General features: G+C 36.5%; 1 protein-coding gene across 1 annotated transcript in view; it reads left to right on the top strand.

Annotated features, from left to right (window-relative positions):
* Window positions 1-20325, top strand: part of LOC110031717 (E3 ubiquitin-protein ligase UPL6) — a 110185-nt gene that overhangs the window by 15786 nt on the left and 74074 nt on the right. The window contains exons 5-7 of the mRNA XM_020735074.1: window positions 4007-4178; window positions 15158-15340; window positions 15541-15723. Coding sequence (XP_020590733.1) covers window positions 4007-4178; window positions 15158-15340; window positions 15541-15723 — 538 coding nt within the window. The remainder of the gene's footprint in view (window positions 1-4006; window positions 4179-15157; window positions 15341-15540; window positions 15724-20325) is intronic.

The raw sequence follows: 20325 nt of genomic DNA, 5'->3' as shown, positions 1-20325 counted from the left end.
GCAAAATTGGGAAAATGTGTGATTAGGCGGCATCCCTAAACCAGTCATAACCAGGAAGTCTTGAGTGCCATGGATTTGGGCATGTAGAATTATTACACACCACCAATGGAGAAATCTGTTTCACTGAGCATGAGTTTGTTGAAAAATTGGGCAATGATAGTCGATACGGGAGAAGTTGAAGACTTCCGGAAGGATGCTCCTCTTGCATCTAGTGAGAAAGAGACGCCACAAATTCTAGTGGATCCCGAGATAGATTCTGGCCGAGGTAACAATAGCCTTTACGGAAGGTAGCGACCTTGATGTAATGAGCATTCGAGCAGAGTATGAAATTATGATACCTCAAGATACCATTTCATAGGCGCTGAGTGCTGAGAGGAGCTACAGCAGGACCCACCTTAGCGGTCCATAAGGATCACGAGCTTGATGAGCCGACATCAGATACAGGGCCATCACAGATACAAGAAATACAACTTTTTCAGATGGTTAGATCTCTTCTTGAGTTATTCCTAGGGGAGGTCAAACATGTTCAAAGAGTATTGATTTTGTGCCATGCTTGGATTATTATGGGGAGTATTTTAGATGTTAGATTCAGCTCAGCGGGATACACTTCAACAGATGCCCAATCAGGAGGGATGGAACTCAGCTTTGAAATGTGTCCTAAGAGCTCGTGGGGGATAAAAGGTCTTCAATGGGATCCAGGTCCTATCACTGAAGAAAACGTCTCTCCTAAGTGATCGATAGTGAGAGTGGCACAGCCTGCCACAGATTTCATCCCTAAATTGAGTTTTCTCACAATCTTATTACCAACCACTGCACGCTAAGCATGAGAAGTGGAAAGAGAAGATTTCAACTGTAAGGGCACGAGGGTTGCATTGCTAGAATCCTTCTTTATATGCAGCTCCCGTTCAGGATGTGTCAAATGTGGATGAATACTTATTCTACCAGAACGTGCTTTGGGACAACCACACCTATGGGATTGACCTTTTAGGACTACATTAGACGATCCATCCGTCCTGAGAGGTTACAATAGCTCCCTCACTGTCCGTGTGCTGACATAAGCTTTGAAAATTGGTCTGAAGCTCTCCCAATCCTAGGAGACTGACGTGGGTGCGAAACTTTCCCGCGCGGGCGGGACGTGGAAGGCTCTTTTGCGAGCGGGAGCAGAGGACCAACCTGATTGGGTCCAATTGGGGGCTGGTCCACAGTGATCCCGGGTCGAGCGACTCAAGCGAAGCTTCTGATGGAGCGGCCTCCCGCGCCTCTTCTCCTTTTTCTACTTCTTCTTCATATGGAAACATTTTAATTGTTGATTGCTGATGTTTCTTGCATCCTCACCCCTTCCTTTGGTGTGAGTTTCTTTTTTATTCATTTTTTTTCTTCTTCATGTAAGAGTATTTATTTGCTGTTTTCAGAATTTAGGGGGAGTCTTTGATGTTTTGATTTCAGATTCCATGTGTGAAAACTCTTCTCCTTTTCGTTGAGCTGTGCCGAGGAGGTGATGGTGCTCCGGCTGTACCTTACTCTGAAGTGGTGATTGTATCTCCCCTATTATCTTTCCAACTTTTTCTCATCTACTTCCCTTAGTCGCCAGCACCCACACAACTTGCACTGCCGACGCCCTTTCCTGTTGCTGTAACCTGCTGTGCACCTGTTTTAGGTCCCTCTCGACATCTTGCCGACGCCCCTACGCAACTACCTTTCTGTCACGGGTCTTCCCCACAACTGCCCTTGCTATCCAACACCTTCCAACCACCAATCCGCCTGTCACCGACCACCTCTCCGTACTTGCTCTCCCTGTTGCTCTTGCTGTCCACCACTGACTTCCTTGTCAACCATCGCGATTCACCCAACTAACCTCCACCGCCCTTGGGATACTCTTTCGAGGTATTTGTTTTTGTCGTTTTAATGTTTTGGTGATGTTATTTTCAGTTTGTGTCTGTTGTTACCCTATTTTTCTATTAATAAAAATTGTATTTTGTTATTTGGGCTCTTTCCTCCGGTATCAGACACTCAATGAGACACAATGGAGAAAAAGGATTATGTTTGATATGAAAAATATTGATAGTTTTGTACTTTAACCATAGTTTGATATTGCAATGACTAGGTTCAAGAAGTTTAATCAGTATTCACTGACAAAATGATGGTCTGGAAAAACTGGAAGTATAATTTCAAGACTGTCACCCCCTCGAGAACCTAGCTATAATAGAGAAGAAAAATAGAATAAATAGCTTAGAAATTTTAGAATCAATGTAAATAATTGCTAGTTTATGTTGAAATGAATATGGATATTTGTTTTTAGAAGAGTCCAATCCTTGATGAAAAGGCAATCAAAATTAGGCAATGAAGCCCTTTGAGAACCAAATTGCCTTAGTTAGTCCCCCAACAACATCAGGGTAGGAATGAGGAGCACCAATATCAGGAGAAAAAATGGCCATAGATGCTCAAACAATAGGCGAAGGAACTACAAAGAAAATGCTGGCACCAGAACCTATGAAGGAGCATCTATGAAGTATGGAGTCGTAGAGTAGGAGGGGTGACCTACATGAGGATCCTTTCAAAACTTTAGGAGTAGCCAATGAGAGACAAAAGCTGAGGATCATTAAAATAGACCACAAGGAAGGAGGAGGATTTAAATTGGAGGCCGAATAATTGCCATGTGCACCGTTAGTACTTAATGGAAGTTAATGAACTCAAAGTTTTGAAGTCATTATGGAAAGCAAAAAATCTATGGAAGTCAAAAGCAATTGAAGAAGACAATTTTATCGCCTTAGTTGGAAGAGGGAATGAGAGCAACAATCCTACCTGATCTTAAGACATTGCTGATTTAAGTTGTTAGTGAAAGAGATTGGGTGGACTTAATGAAAGGAGCGCGAGAAGCATCATGTGCAAAAAGTGGTACTTAGCTAAGAGAGACTGAGTTTAGAGCCGTGAGTTATGTTTGTGGCTTGAGTAGTAGTTGAGCTCGAGGGATGTGCTCTAGCACTCGTGCAAGTGTGAAGGCGAGCGACACTGTTTGTGGAAGTCAAGCATGAGGCAAAGATGTGGCATCAAGGGAGCTTGAGGACTATATTTACAACAACAACAAGAATCTTTATCCCATTAAGTGGGGTCGACTAAATGAATCTTTTTTTTCCATTGTTCTATTGAGTTTCATATTTTAATTTAATTCTAATAGATTAAGATCATTTTTTACACAATATGCCTAAGTCTTTTTTGGTCTACCTTTGCCTTTCTTAGCATAAGTCAAATTTAAAACATCTATTCTCCTAATCAGATCATCAGATGGTCGACGTTTAATGTGACCAAACCATTTAAGAGGACTCTTTAATCTTTTCTGCTACACCAACTCTTTCACGGATAGATTCATTTCACATTATTTCTCTAAGTGTTAAGCCACTCATCCACCTAAGCATTCTCATCTCAACAACATTTAACTTTATTTTATTTCTCTCTTTTAAAGGCCAACATTCTGCTCCATAAAACATTGTAGGTTTCACCAAGATCGTATAAAAATTTCCTTTGAAGTCTAGATTTAGTTGAATGACGAAACTGTGTTATAATGAAATGAGTACATATGGGACAATTCAGATTATTCTATCCTATAAATTTTGATAATTTTAATAATTTGGTTTAAAATCTGATATGTCTCTATGAACTTGGTAGGTGATGTGAAATTTGGAGGTTACACTAAGTTAGGAAGCTAGGGATTGTTTATTAAATTCAAGAAAGAGGATGAATGGAAAGATGTGTCTTAGCTGAAACGAGATCCTTCTCTCTAGTAAATGATTTAACTTGTGATTTTTTTTAATGGACAATTAGCAGCTGTATCAAGTAAATTTTTAATTTTTTGTTTCTTTCAAGAATTAAAAAATCTTCAATTTTTAAATGTTTTTCTTGTGAATTTCTCATCAGTTAACCATTCAACAGTTTTAAATGCCTTTCTGGTGAGAATCAACTTGCTTTTTGGCATAGCTTTGAAATATTTATTTTCGTACTCTGCACGTAGGGATGGCTTGAAGGACCAGCTTCTGATGCCATCTGGTACGCCTACAACTATTTTATTGGATACAGTGGCCATCTTAATAAACCCTGATCTTCCATGGGTCTGCAAGGTTATTGGTCATCTTTTGCAGCAGCAGATCTTCCTCTTGTTACGTGATATCATTCTCTGCACCATGGTAAGTGTTTCATGTTGCCAATTTTATGTGCTGGTCTTATGTGATGATAACCTTAGTATTTTTCTTTTTGAAGCAATTTGCTTATTAGTTACCTGTGATAGATTGAATGGTATTTCTCTAGCAGTGTTCAGGTTTACTTATTATTTTCATTTTTGTACATCCATATTGGCAACTCACTAGAATGTGTTCTGGATAGCTGCATCTTTGAGTAACTTTTGCGGGGTGATTGGTTTAGTTCATTGTTGTTAAAAAAAAAAATAGTGCCATCTACGGTTTACTAGGATCCTCAATAAATATGATCAATTTTTATATCCTTCTATCTCTCAGATAGATTGAAATCAAAATGGTTGGCTAATTTGGGTAAAAAATACGTGCTGATTAAATAGGAATTAAGATGTTTTTTAAATATTTGCTATTTAGGAATGCCAATAAACTAAACGAGTGATCTTTTCTAATGAAATAATATTAGTTTATCCAAAAATTACGTAATTATGATTAGCTCTCTTTCATCCAAGTTTAACTAGTTGTACCAGTTGGCTTCATGTTATGAAGTACTGTTTTTTTATGCTTACATGTTATGAGATAAATCAGGTTGGTTCTTGTTCTAAATCTTATTAACAGTAGCCTGACCATTCAAACTTCAATCTAGTTTCGTGAAAGAATTCTCGTTTTTTATCTTTTTTGTTTTTTCCGGCACCTGGGCCCTAAGCGCATGGAGAATGGTTTCCCATTGAGAGACTACTCCATGCACTTTAATAGGAGTCATTTTTTTTTGTTTCCTATCCATCTTAATTAATTCTCATTTTCTTTAGAAAAGGTAACTAGTCGATCTCTTGTGCAAATCATAAGAGTGGGGCTGTACTAATTTTTCTAATTCACGCTCAATGGGTTTAACTACTTCTAGACTTTGGAATGTATTACTTGTAGAAAGGTGGAGGAAATCATATTCTCTTATTTCTTAAATAATCAAACCAAAACTCTTCTCCTTATATAATAAGGAATGACTAGGGCATGATTAATTACAACAATTGTAACTTACCAAAGAAAACATAATTCTAGAAGGAAAGAAATATGACATAATAAGAAGGAAATCAAAGAATAAAACTAAAATAGATAACTTGAATTACACACTCTTAATGTGCTTGGTCCTATCATGATGCACATGATTCTTTGTAATACTAATTGTGGCATGACTGTCACAAAATATCTTCATGGGATTGATAGTAGTGTATCTCAACCCATTTAGTGACATTTGGATCCACATTCCTTAACAATTTCCCAAAACAAGTGTGCCCGATGCTCAGATTTTGCACTATTTTTAGGGACAATTACTTACTTTTTGCTCATCGAAGTGTCAAGATTTCCCCAGACATATGAACAATACCAAGAAGTGAACCTTCTGTCCGCGAGTTCTCTTGCCCATCTAGCTTCCATGTAGACTTTTACCTCCATGTTTGATTTTTTAGAGAGTAACCCTCGGTCAGGTTTCTTTAACAAGAAACCTCAATATTCTATAAACCATCTCAAGTGTTTTTCATTTGGACTATTCATATGTTGACTCACAATGCCAATAAAGTAAGCAATATCAGGTCTAGTGTGTCATAAGCTAGATAAGCTTATTCACCAGTCTCTAGTATTTACCGTTTTCCACTAATGTTTTTTCTACCCTTGAATGTAATTTTTTTTGTTGAAATCCATAAGAGTATTAGTAGGTTTGCACTCTAGCATTCTAGTCTTTTTTTAACAAGTATGAGATGTACTTTCTTTGGGATATCATAATGCTCATCTTGGATGGACACTTTCATGCCCTGAAAGTATCTCATCATTCTTAAATCCTTAATTTCAAATTTAGTGACAAGAACCTCCTTAATTTTTTCAATTTTTTTTTACTATCACATCTCAAAATTATATCATCTACATAGACAATGCTTCTTACTTTCTTGTGTATGTTTTATGAACAATGTGTGATCTGCTTTGCATTATATGTACTTATTGGATTTCATAGTCCTGACAAACTTGTCAAACCACACATGGAGATTGTTTGAGGCCATGAAGTGACCTTAATTTGCAAACCATATGTTAATTTTAGTCATTTTTCAGTCATGCTATGATTTTCATATACACTTCTTCTCCAAGGCCTCTATTCAAAAATGTATTCTTGATATTAAGTTATTTTAGTTTCCACTTTTTGTTCACTGCCAAGGAAAGAAGCACACTTAAAGTGTTTAACTTGGTCGCTGTAGCAACGATCTCTTGATAGTTTATCCATAAGACTGAGTGAAACTTTGGTCACCCACCTAGTCTTGAATCTATCGATGCTCTCAACTATTTTGTACTTGACAGTGAACACCCATTTGCTCCTAATGGGTTTTTTAGCTGGAGGAAGCTTTGTACAGACCCATGTGCCATTTAGGTCAAGAGCTTAGATCTCCTTTGCAATTGCCTCTTTCCATTATGAATTGTGCATTGTTTCCTGAACGAACTTGGTATTTGCACACTATTAAAGATTCCATACAAAAGCTTTATAAGTTGATGATAACTTTTCATATCCAACATAAGTCTGAATAGGATAATCTGTACAACTTTTGTAATAATTTATTTTGAGAAATCAAGTAAAATTTTTAGCGATCTAAAATGTACTCCAAATTTCAGGTTCCTCAGATTTCAACCGAGTTAATTTTATAAAATTCTACGTGTTAAAACGATCAATTCAATATAATAGTATATATAAATTATGAACGGTTTCAGAGGTATAGAAATTGAAAGTTATATGTTTAATTAATTTAATTAAAGATAATTATTTCCTAAACTCTTGTACCCTTACAGTTCCCCACCGATCTCTAGCGCTATTTACACCCCGATTCACTCGAATGGGGGCTTCCAAAGTCTCCGAATTCTCCTTCCATCTCCCGATTCCATTCCCTCTCCCTCTCCCTCACAACAACGACTCGATTATGCTCGGTAGAGGAATTCTGCGAGAGCAGTGAGGGCGAGCGACAGTCTAAGAGCCGCAATTCATGACAGGGATAGAGGGAGAAATCTATGAGTTTAAACCTCTTCCACGCTAAATTCGGCTTTCCCTTCCTCCCTTACCTTGTTCCTCTCAGCTAAGGGAGCCTGCGACTCCTGCTATAGTGCTTGAGTCGGGATTTTGCGCAGACGCACGACAAGGAACAACAAGCAGCTAGGTTTCCGAAACCGGGGGTGAAATCGGCGAGTATGAAACCCTATCTCACGTTACTTTAGGTATTCTTTTTCTTCCTCTTCTTTCTATTTTAACGTATGTGACGAATTGTGCATCTTTTTCGTTTTTTGCAGTTGTTGGAGGTGCCAAACTTACGTTAGAAGTGTCATAAGTGGTTTGTGAGTTTCCTTAGAGGCTTTAGCATGAAATCAGTGAAGGGAAAATGAGATTTGAAGTGTTAGGAAGAAGAAGGAAGAATTTTTGGCAGCTTTGGAAGACAGACTTGTGCCGAGAGGCTTAATTGAGGTAAGAAAGTTACTTTTGGGTTAAATTACTTTGACCAAAAAATTATAAAATCTTAAGATATTTACATATTTCAAGTTATTTACCTGCGGTGACGAGTTCGAGGCAAGTGTGTGAAAACTATTCGTAGGACGGCTCCGTAAAATCCAGGTAAATTAATTCTAAGTGAAGAAGAATAATTTATTTAACAAGAATTATTTAAATCTTAAAGTTTAATATTATGTTTTATTACTTTATTAGTTCAACATAAAGTTATCGCAACACTAGTTAGTTATGAAGATTAAGATTTTAGCGTGGCAACCGTGTGAGAATTACAATTTTAAATTTCAATAATCTACTTTATTTTAAAATGTATGTTTGACTCCATGGATGCTCTAGTTTAGTTAGATCCTATATATTGTTAGTCAGAAATATGAGATGCATGGTATGTATGATATACATGATTTGTAAGATAAGCATGATAAGATAAATACACATGATATACACGATGAAAGATGATATGAATGATATCAGTAAGAGATATGCTTGATATGAGAGCTATATATGATGAATAGTTACATAGTAGAGTAAATATATATGTTAGTAAATTCATAAAGATATCTCAAAATAATTTATGTTATAAAGAATGAAATATTTTATATATGAATGCTTGTATGTGCATGTTCAGAACATGATTTCACCTCTAATGGTATATGCAGGGGACACTAGTGTATCCGCACGGGTAGAGTTAGTCTACCACATATACGATTGTGAGTTAGATTACTAACTGCTTTGTTGACAAGATAATATTAGTTAGGGGTGAGTAGGTTCGAGCTTATATCATTGAACAATTGTGATATTTACATTGCTAACCATTGTGCCAATAAAATACTATCGACCAGGGTCAAGTAAGGGTCTTTCCACCATCAACAATTGCGATGTGTAGATTGCTAACCGCCGTGCCAATAATTACCTTGTGGAGATATTCCTTCTTCCTCAAAACTATCCCATTTAGTTGTGGAGTTTCAACATATGAACTCATATAGATGATACCATTCTTTGTGAGGTGGGTTCCAAGGATAGAGTTGAATTATTTCTTTGCATTATCAGTTTTGAGAATCTAAATTTTGTATTTGAAATGAATGGGAATCTTGTTATGGAAGGGTTGAAAGATTTGTTCAACTTCAAAATTTTCTTTCATGAGGAATATTTAACTATTTTTAGTGTGGTATCAATAAAGCAGACAAATCATCCGACTCTATTGATGATTTTCAATTTTGGTCCCCAAATATCATTATGGATGATAAAGAAAGACTGTGAGAGTTTGTATTGAGACAGTGGGTAGACATTACCAGAATTTTTAGCAAATTTACAAATTGGACACTGATAAAGTTCAAGCTTCTTATTAATAAAAAGATGATGATGTGACTTTGTGACATAATGAATGTTTAGATGGTTTTGATGACAATATTATAATAAAACTTAACTTTAAACATACTAAAAAATAATAGACTCAAGAACATGGAGAAGAGGAGGATGAAGAAGACATTTGTGTGTTAAGAGAATAACATTTCTTGAGCATGTATAGACGTTGACACAATTCAATACTGACAATTGCTTTTGCCGAATCCACTTTCTGAAATTCACAAGAATTAGAATGAAACTTAATAGCACAGCTCAAGTCATGAGTAAGCTTGTTAGTTGAAAGTAAGTTGCAATTTAATTGGAGAAAATATAACATAAAAGAGAGCTGAATATCGTTGGAGACTTTCACTTCTCTTTTCCCAACAATCATGGAGTGAGATTCATTAGCAAATTTAACAAATTTGAAGTGGTGAACACTTGGTTGTTGGTGAGTATGGTTACCTCTAGTCATGTGATAAAAATCCTGGAATCTATTATTCAACCTCGAAATTTTCCATTATTAGCGAGATAAGAGGGCATGATACCTTAGTGTATCATTAAGTCGAAGGAAGTTTTTTCAACACCTCTAGTTGTTCCTTGATGAAGGGGCTAGGGTCTTTTTAGAAGAGGTGACAACATCGGCCTTGTCCTTTGTGTGACCAAATTTCTTGCAATGTTCACACTAAGGATGATTCTTCTAATGCTTTGACTCATGGAAGGGCTTCCTGCGCTAAATGAATCCACACTTCCCCCCATCATGAGTTTCTTTCCACTTTCTTCTCTTTGACTTCAACAAAGTCTTCTCTGGTGATTTGGAGAGGCTTCATCCCATAATTCTTCCTTTGAGCTCATTTAAGTTATTATTTAGAACTAATATGAACTTAATTATCATTTTTTTCATCTCCAATATGGTTTCATACAACATAGCATCTTGAGGGCACTTGTAACCAATACTTAGTAAGTGTGTTGAAATTATTGAGTTACACTTAACTCTTCTTGTTGGAGTTCATGCTGTTATCTCAATCTTAAATAATTCTGCAGTATTTTTGGTATTGGAATAAGTCTCACGAGCTGCTTCCCAATTCTTTTATGCTATCTTTTAAAGCATAGATTTTCTCTAATCTCTGTGGTCATAGAATTGATCTGCCAAGACATGACTATATGACTTTAGATCTTCCATGATCGATGATTAGGATCAGTAAACTTAGGAGATGTGCTCTCCCCAATGAGATGTTCCTCTTTTCTTCTTTTTTCACAAATGTACATAAACCCAAATCAAGATCATTGAAGGAAGTTATGACCATTGAGTATGGTTTGTGATATAAGTGAGAGTTCCGAGATTTTTTGAGTAGAATTCATTGTCTCTGATTCAGAATTAACCTCCAGAGTAGAGCTGGACATGTTCATTCTGTCTAGTCATAAGCCCTATGCACGTTTAGGGTTGAAAAAACTTATTGGCCGATGTGTTGCAAACTGCGAACTTACAACTGTTGCTTTCTTGAGTGATTGGCGGTTGGAATGAAAGGCTGAAAGGTTGGTAAGGACCAAGGGATGAGCTGTCTACTTGGGAAATCAGATAGGGTTGTCGGAGGGAGGTTTAGCAGGCTAGCCAACGGAAGTCTGTAGGGAAGAAAGTTATTGCCGGGAGATGCTTAGAAAGATATGTGACTGTCAGAGATCTGCGACAAAGCAGGAACCTGAGGCAAGAGTGATGTGCTTCCACAAACGAACGTGACGAGGGATTTCTTGCGATGAAAGCAGCTCTTGATTCGTAATTGGTCTATGTTTCTTTCGACGTTCAGGAGTCAGCCGGCTCTCTTGGTTTACTCGTAATTATCCTATTGCTATATATTTGTTTCCCGTGTTTTAGATTTTCAGTTTTGTTGTGTTTCTATTGAGAACAACCGTCAACGTCCGGATTTCTTCCTTCTATAGATGTATCCAAAGGTGAGTGGTGCTCCAACTGTAATTTGTTCGAGGTGCTGAGATTCTTCTAAGGCTCAAGTGATACTGCGGTTGTAGCTCATTCCCGAGGGAGTATGTATCCTCGACCTTCCCTTTCCCGCACCCCTTGCTTTGCTACCACATCTCTTTCCTCGCTGCAGCCGCCCAGGACAACTGTCTTTGCTGTCTTTTCTTGTACTTCTCATTTTTCTAGCTACCTTCGTTCCACAATCTATTTGTTTTCCTTCAGAATGAGCCGCTAGCCCTCCCTTACTGTTTTCGACAGCCCACAACCTTCCAGCTTCCTCAGACTAGTTGTCCTTGCTGTTTACTGCTGTCTTCCCCTTCCTAGCCACTGTCCCTGCCACCTACTTTACTTCCCTCGTTGTCCCAACTCTCCAACTCTGCTGCCGCATTTTGCAATGTGTTCCCTTTGCTGTTTTGTGTTGTTCTAGCCACTCACAAGTTCTACCACACCTCATCCACCTTCCAGAAATCTTAGTTGCTGATTCCATCACCCTCTAACCCCACAACCTTCCCATTCCAGCCATCTTCCACCATTCTTAGGATACACTTTAATTGTGTTTATTGTTGTATTTCCCTTTCAACATGTTGGTTGTAATCGCCTATGAGCTTTACAATAATAGTATTTACTTTCTTATTGTTGTGTGAGTTAACTTCGGTATCATTTTGTATCAGAGCTGGCATAACCATTGTTCTATCTTAGGGTTTCTAGCATTATTCCATTCATACCCAACCCTACCTTCACCCAACATTTTTCTTTCCCACCCTACATTATCCCTATACACCCTCTTCTACCTACCCAACCCTCATCTTTAATCCCAACCACACTACTGAAGAGACAATGGTTGGAGATCTATTCGGGAGGAAATACCACAACATTATTTATGAGAAATTCTCAAAAAGAGGTTCGAGAACCTTTTACAGAGGATATACGGCGGGAAATCCTCTAACTGCAATAAAGACTTGTCTCCTTTGAGAGGAGGCAATCCGGACCAGTCACTTATAGCCATAACAATGACTTGCTTGATCAAAAATAGAGTGAATCTCTTCCAACATGAGCATTCTAGGGATGAACTTTTAACCCGAATCTTTGACCTTAAATATTTAAGAAGTCAAGATTTTGAAGTAATGGTGACTTTGCCACATTTTGATGGTCACTTGGATCTGGATGAGTTCATCAAGTGGCTTTAGACCGTTGAACTTTTCTTTGAGTACGAGGAAGCCCCATCAGACATAATGAGGAAATTAGCCACCAACAAATTAAAGAAGAGTGCATTATTTTGGTCGAAAAATTTGATGCACTTATGCCTGCGTGAGAGAAAAGACATGATCACTACTTGATCCAAGATGAAATGGGAGAGATGCAGTGCCAAAACGTACCAACTCACTAGAGACCGAATATTCAAACTCTAGCTTCAAAATTGGAGAGATGACATCGCTGGAGATCACCACATCTTACAGATAGGGTTTAACCTTATGATCTTATAGCCAGAGTTCACTCATCTGAACATCCAAGTACATGTGAAGAAGCGAACTTGCATTCCTAAATCTATCATAACCAGAAAGTGTTTCAAGTGTTTCGAATTTGGGCGTATTGAATAAGATTGAATTACCGAAAAAATTATCTATTTCACTGAGTATCGTGTTTTTGAAAAAATGGGTAATATTACCATAGACACTGAAGAAGATGAGATACAAAGGTGTACCGACTTCCAACTGATGAGGGAAAGATGCACGTAATTCGCTCATGATAAAAATTTCAATCTAATTAATAGTGGTTGTCCAAGATAGTCTTGAGTTCGAGGAACCAACATTAGGGGTATAACAACCTAGATAAGAGAAATTCAATTGCTCATACTGAGAGAGATTCAACATATTAGATATGAGAAATTTTTGACCTTATTCTAGAAGATCATATGGAGTATTTAGGCAGTACAATCAATTTAATAGTATACTCATCGATAGTTGATCAGATAAGAGCGAGTGTTGGAAATTGCCTTAGGAGCTTAGCTGGAGGAACATTCTACAGTGGGATCCAGATCTTTTCAGAGAAGAAGCAGAAGAAGAAGCTTCACTTGAGTGGTTATACTTCACTGTTGTCCAGCCTATCCTAAGTTTCATTCCAGAGTTGATTTGTCTATACATGCTTGTTTATTAGATACACTCAGACGAGCACGAAGAGTGGAGGAAGCTAATTACATATGTGATGGCTCGAGGTTTGGTTTGTGAGGATACCCATCCACGTGCAGTTCCAGCTTTGATCGTGCGAAAAGAAATTGAATACTTATTATGTTAGGATGTGCTTTGGAATGAGGATGCCTACAAAACTGACTTAACAGGAGATTACACCATTTCCACTATCTTCAACTAGATCGTTTTAACGCCACAGTACGAGGAGACGAGCTTCGACTAATGAGATCGAAGCTCCCTCAATCCTGGAATACTGACATGGGGCATGACACGTTCCCACGAACGAACATGACGGTGGAAGTCCTGTGACGAAAGAGGCTCTTCATACCTAGATTGACCCGCTCTCTGTTTTTTTTTATGCCAAGGAGTCAGCATGTCCTCTTAGGCCCCACATGATTATACTATTAATATATTTATTTTATATGTTTACGGTTTTGAGTTTTGTCGTGTTTCTGTTCAAGATAGTCGTCGACATCCCAGTTTTCTCTTCTAACACAAAAATCAGGTCGAATCACCAAAATCCACCTCTTCGACACTCCTCACATTCACCGAGATGCTCGTTGAATGATTCAAAAACAAGAAAACAACAAGCTCATTGATTCACACTAAAAAATTGGCTTAAAACCATTTTTTTGTAGCAACCGCACCAAAAGTACTTTGTATCGGTGCCCCATAATGGGCGCTTAGGCACCAATAGATCGGCTCTTAGGTGCCAATATACCAGGGCCTAGGCGCCAATAGATCGGGTCCTAGGCGCCAATAGATCGGGGCCTATATGTCGGTCTCTTGGGAATAAGAGCAGCGCCCGCTTTATAGCAGGCGCATATGAGCCACAACCTGGCACATAAGTGCCGTGTGGCTTGTGCTTTGGTTCCACAACCCAATAGGGTTAACTTCGGTATCAAGGAGCCAGGACTGGGAAGTGCCTGAGTTTGGATGGTGGCTACAGGGAGAAGTCCATTCCTGATCAGCTATTGGAGAGGCTCCGACTGCTGAAATAAGATCTAGGGTTTGCTTTTTAGCTCTAATACCATATAGAAACATGGAGAAAATTGTATTTTTTTATATCTAAAATAATCAAATTAAAACTCTTCTCTTTATATAATGAAGAACGATTAGAGCAAGATGAATTATATATATATATATATAATTCAAGAAGGAAAGAAATATGACATAATAAGAAGGGAATAAAATTAAAATAGATGACTCAAACTTCCAATAGTGGCTAGCTAAACAACATCGAGACAAATTGATTTAGTTAAAGAAATGGTTTTTTTTTTTGTCTCCGTCTTATATCTAGTGCACTATAATAGGTATCATGGTCGGTAATTTAGTATTTTAACCCAAACCTTTGAGAACTGGGTTCATCTAGCAGTCAATCTCAGTTATCAGTGAAAGGAACATCCGTAGCATGGTCCAAATCCCTGACGGATATATGTGCTTGTTAGATTATTCTAGTTCGATTAGCTTACAATCGAGAGAAGTTCCAGATGAAAATTTAACGAATTTGTTATTATTTATGTTCAAAATTATTTGAAAAACTGGAGGTTCAGGTGTTTAGAATCTGACAGTCAGATGTAAGAAGTGCAAGGATTTAAAAGATTACGTATTGAAATGACAAACCAGTAAACACCATCTGTCTTTTTTTTTCCTTAAGAGACTGCCTTTTGACTTTACATATATGCTATCTGGCGCATACATGAATAATTGAAAGTTGCTGCATTGCATGGAACACTTTGTTTCTGCAGTTCTTTCCTTCTCATTGAGTTCTTTGCATAATTGAACTGCTTGAATAATTGTTGATGTAGTATTCTGATTTTTAATTGAGAGCTCTCATGTACATACATACATATGTATACCATATACAACACTGATAATACATGATTCATGATGTCACCTCTTAAATCTGATGTTGTTGTGGTTTCCTTACCATCACATGTTCTTGATGCAGAATAACATGAAAGAGCCAGAAATTCGTTCTAGTATGTCTTCTCTGGAGAATGTTCTTGCCCTAATTACTCTTCATGCTAGTCGGCATCCAAGTTATTGTTCAGATACGGATCCAAAATTATGCTTCTCGTTGCAAATCTTGTCGATTCCTTTTCTGTGGCATCATCTTTCATATTATAAGGAGGTATTATTTTTCTGTTTATTATTTGCTCAGCACAATTTATATTGATCATTTTGATTCTTTCATTGGTTTTGATCCCAAAATTATATTATATTTTATAGAACTGTAAAAGTAATACTTGATTATTGCTCTATCTAGTAATTTTTTACATTTCTTAATATCCTGTTGCTTCTCAATCAAGAATTTTTTTCTTGATATTTCAGGTTTTCTTGACGCGAAGACTCACAAAGTTCTATATCCATCGATTGGCGCTCTGCTTGCCTAGTCATGCATCTGTTATTCCTAATGGTGTTTCTCCTGAATTTCCAGGTTATGCCTGTCTACTAGGTAATTTGGTAGAAGTTGCTACGGCTGTTTTTTCTGATCAAAGCTACAACAAAAGTACAGTAAGTTGGCAGATCATTCCACCAGAATTCTTTCATTTGATTGACATACCATTACTTCTTCTTTCTTTATCTCTCGATTAATATATGCACATTTTGAACTTATTTTTGTATTTGTTAGTCCAATCCTATTGCTAAAATATGAATTCTGTTTCTAGGCAAACAGTGACAAAATTTTTTGTCAATAGGTTATATGACACTGTTCTTGGTTCCTAGAAAGTATTTGGGAAGCGGATCTAGCGGGGATGTTGTGGAATAGTGGGGGAAAGATATTGTGCGAGTTTGACGGCTTGTGGAAGGAGATAGGCGGCATTTAGTGGCTGTCCGGACTGAAAACAGCATTTGAACGGTAATATGGCAAGAAAGATCCACTATCTATTTATGAGAAAAATACGAACACACAACTTATAAAAGAAAGATGATACAATACTTCAGAGAGTATAAAACAAAAAACAAAATCTCAAAACACTCACAATGGTTAAAAGTCTGCTAAACTAGAAAAATAACAATATATAAATAGTTCCCTAATAAAAAATAACCTAATTAGAAAATAGAGAAATATTAAAGAAACGAAAATGTAAAAATTTCGTTAAAAATGAAAACAAGATTGCATCCCATGAGAATCATCATCTCGTGATCCTGTGGAATCGCCGAATCCCGCTTGGGATTATAAAGGGATTCTCAATTTTCTAGAATTCTATGAAATCAGCCCCCCAAGATAACATATAATTGTATATGTTCTTGCAAAGTTTGTCCTGATAAAATACATGGGCATAATTTTTTGGCGCACAATTAGAGTTAGAACTACACATAAATGAGCATTCTTATGAACTGAGTCTCAAGTTATTAAATTTGCAATCTGTTTCTCTCATTTCTTGCACTCGGTTAGCATATCCGATCAAAAAGTCTGTTTGGAGGAATTGACCTTTGAATGAAATCTATGATATATTGGATCGCTATCAATGGGCAATCACCCAAGAGATAAATAATTAGTAAGGACATCCGACGACTTTCTTAACAAGGGCCACCCGTTTTATGGTATTGGCTTTTTGGACTCCTACCTTCTAGGGCAATCAATATTAATCTTGTTTTATTCTCTTTCATTGTCTCAACTTGAATCACTGGCATTTTTTCCTCATTGGCTGGAAGCTGATACTTCTTTATGATGTTTTTATTCTCTCATGTGTTGTTGTCCATTTTTTCATCTACTCTCTACTTAGTGAAAGAGATCATCCTCATATTTGGCAATCGGACGTAATAAGGCCAAAATCATGACGCTTTAAGAAATTTTTTGCTGGGACAGGTTTAGTAGTGCTTGCAGTCTCCAACTTTTCTACACTCTGCACGGGTTTCTCCTTGACCGGGGGTGGACTTGGTTACTCCATTTGGTGTACTCTTGCTACTTGATACTTGGCTCGAACTTTGCCTGTAAAGTGTGGCAGTCACATGATGTTGTTTCTGTTTTTCTACCTTCAAAGCCAAGGTTTAGACATTGAGTAAAGACAAATACTATTGTAGCCGCACTAGATAGATGACCTCAACTCTCCAAAATACCTTGCTATTGTGTGCTCTTCTAGCTCCACCAACTCACATTTCTGCATTAATTGATCAAATTTAGTTGTTTTTTTCATAGAAGAGTCTCTTTGGCACATGTTATAGAGTTTTATGAACATATCTTATCGATAATGCGGGGGAAAGTGTTTGTGTTGCATCTCTCATCTCTCTTTTTACTTTAGATCAAGCGGTGATCAAATTTTTCCTTTTCCATTGTCGATTATGCTTTAGATTCTCCCATAACAAGTTAACATTTTTCTTTAATTTAATAGCAACTAGTTTGATTTTTCTATCAGGTTAAACATCATTGTGCTTAGATTCTTTTAGTCGTCTAAATCCACTCGATGAACTCGTTCGAATCCATAAGACTGTCAAAATCTAACCAGTCAATCTTTACTTTAACATCCTAACATGTCTTCTGATATTCAATGCCAAATCGACGTGACATCAGTTCTTCTTTATTTGAAGTTTTCTAGTGGAAGGGATTCACTTTCTCTTCTTGATCTGGCGAGTGAATGCTGTGACTCTAAGTGACCTCAAAGAGTCATCTCCTCTCAATGATGACAAGCTTTTAATGTAGGTAGATGGTTGTTGCAGATCCTTCATAGTGATCCTTTGAACACCTCGTGTTTTTCTCTTGCATAATGCCCTTTCCTCCTAATTAGATTTTCTACAGATATAGGATTGCAAATCAAAGGTTTGATGGTAGGTGTTGGGTTGGATTTTTAGTGGAGGTTGGGAGATTGGCTTTTAAAAAATTAGGATTAAGGCTTGGAATTGCGATAGGAATGGTTAGGGTATAGTGGTGAATTTTTTTTGTGGGTCAAAAGTTGTATGGATTTTTTTGTTTGAGTGCACGGAATACCAAATGACACTGTTCTAAAGTTCCTAGAAAGTGTTTGGAAAGCGTATTGATCTAGCAGGGATGTGGTTGTGGAATTGCATGGGAAAGATATTGCGTAAGCTTGACGACTTGTGGAAGGAGATAGTCAACGTTCAACGGTTGTCCGAACTGAAAACAATAGTCAAAACGAAAATAGAACGAGGTATGGATGGCAAGAAGGATCCACCACCTATGCTTGAGCAGGATACAAACATACAACTTGCAAAAGGAAGACGATACAATACTTCGGAGAGTATAAAATAGAGAACAAAGTTTAAAACACACACACAATAGTTAAAGTTTGCTAAATCAAAAAATAAAAACACATGAATAGTTTTTTTGATAACAAATAACATAATTAGAAAATAAACAAAAAGGTTAAAAATTGCTGCAACAGAAAACAAGACTGTATGTCGTGCAAAGCATTATCCCGTGATTGTGGGATTTATCATGATCATGGAGAATCGTAAAATCCCACTCGGAGTGTAGCAGGATCCGCGATTCCACAGAATCCCACGAAACCAACTCCTGTCACTGTATATTGACTTTCGTTAACTCTTTATTCGTGCAAGGCTATAGATAAATTATTCATCTTTTGCACCATAGCACCCTCGTTATTATTCATTAACTGTATATCATTATTTGAAGTTACAGCCTCTGCCATTTTAATGCTTGATTAGTATTCTTATTCCCAAATAGTTGTGATTAGGCGAATGATTCTGGTAGCAGTTCTTTCTATTCATATTGCTCCATCTACCAAAATTTAGCTATACTGTTTGCATGTTTATTGAAACTTCCGATTCTTTTTAATGGATTGAATCTAATGGTGAACACTAGTACCATTAATTTTCCATTCATAGAACTATGAATTCATCTCATCAGTTCTAGGTTGTGCTTGAAAGGATAACGTTATTATTTGGATTATATGATATTTTGTTGCCATCTTTATAGGCCTCATTCCTTTTTTTTGTATCTTTTTTATCCTTTGATTCTTTTTCTGTAGCCCTTACCCTTCAACCTATTCAGAACCTTGAAATGCCTGCCTCTCTATTAAGTGCTTGCATTGCTATGAGACATTGAAATTATACGACATTTAGACTATGAAAGGACATACTTGTTAAATTGTAGAACACGCATCATGGATACATAACTATTTTTTATAAATTGTTTATAAAAAAGTATAATTAAAACATCTAATGACAATATTTTCAATAAAAATTGCAACGGAGCTTGAAGTTTAACAACAAAAAAATTAAGTCACTTTTGTTTTTTATTTTTATTTTAATGTTTTTTGTCTTGATTTGAATTAAAAACAAAAAAAACAAAAAATATATAAAAATTATATTAACCAAACTTGTTTTCAAAATATGTAAGTAAAAATAAAGATAAAATTAGAAAATAAAAGTGATGTCAAATGGGCCCTTAAGATTTGGTGTTGGATTTGGGCAAGATTTAACCTTTTGATCCTTTCAAATTGTTTTTTGGAGAAGCTAAATATGCCATATTTTTAAATCCCTTTTCATCCTGTTTTACTATAAATCCTAGATTTATTATATTCAAAAGTTTGGTTGAATTAAAAGATTTAGCAGAAAGAATATGGGGTAAGGACCCAATATTCTTTCATAACTTCGCCTGCATTTACTTGTAGCAACTTCATGCTTTGCCTGCAATGCTTGTTGCAATGTCTTTTTTGCCTCTTCCAGGGCTTCGTGTGGGACCTAAACTTGGAGAAAGACGCAAGTTTCAATACACAGAATGGTATCTAGAAGGGGAGGGGGCGGGGAAGGTGACGGTGGGATGGGATATTTATTTACTTTAAAAATATTAAATTATTTAAATTATTATTACTATTATTTATCTTTTAATTTCATTAACTAAAAACTTTAAAATTTTAATTAATTTTATAATTCATTAAAGAATGAGTGAAATTTTTGAGTTGATATTGTATGTAAATTATTTTAATTTTATTAAATTTAATTTTTAATTAATTTAATTGAGAACTAATTTACAATAAATTAATGTCATCTTAAACTAATTATAAGTTTATTAAATTAATTATAATAGACTTGATAAATAATAGATTAATGATTAGTTAGCTTGATTAATAACTAATTAGTGATTAATGCCATTAGAAAAAAATTACAAATTAGATCAGAATTAAATTAGCA

This window comes from Phalaenopsis equestris, unplaced genomic scaffold, assembly GCF_001263595.1.
Source record: "Phalaenopsis equestris unplaced genomic scaffold, ASM126359v1 Scaffold000840, whole genome shotgun sequence".
Lineage (NCBI taxonomy): Eukaryota > Viridiplantae > Streptophyta > Magnoliopsida > Asparagales > Orchidaceae > Phalaenopsis > Phalaenopsis equestris.
Note: the sequence above shows the minus strand (reverse complement) of the source record. Positions and strands in the feature narration are given on the sequence as shown.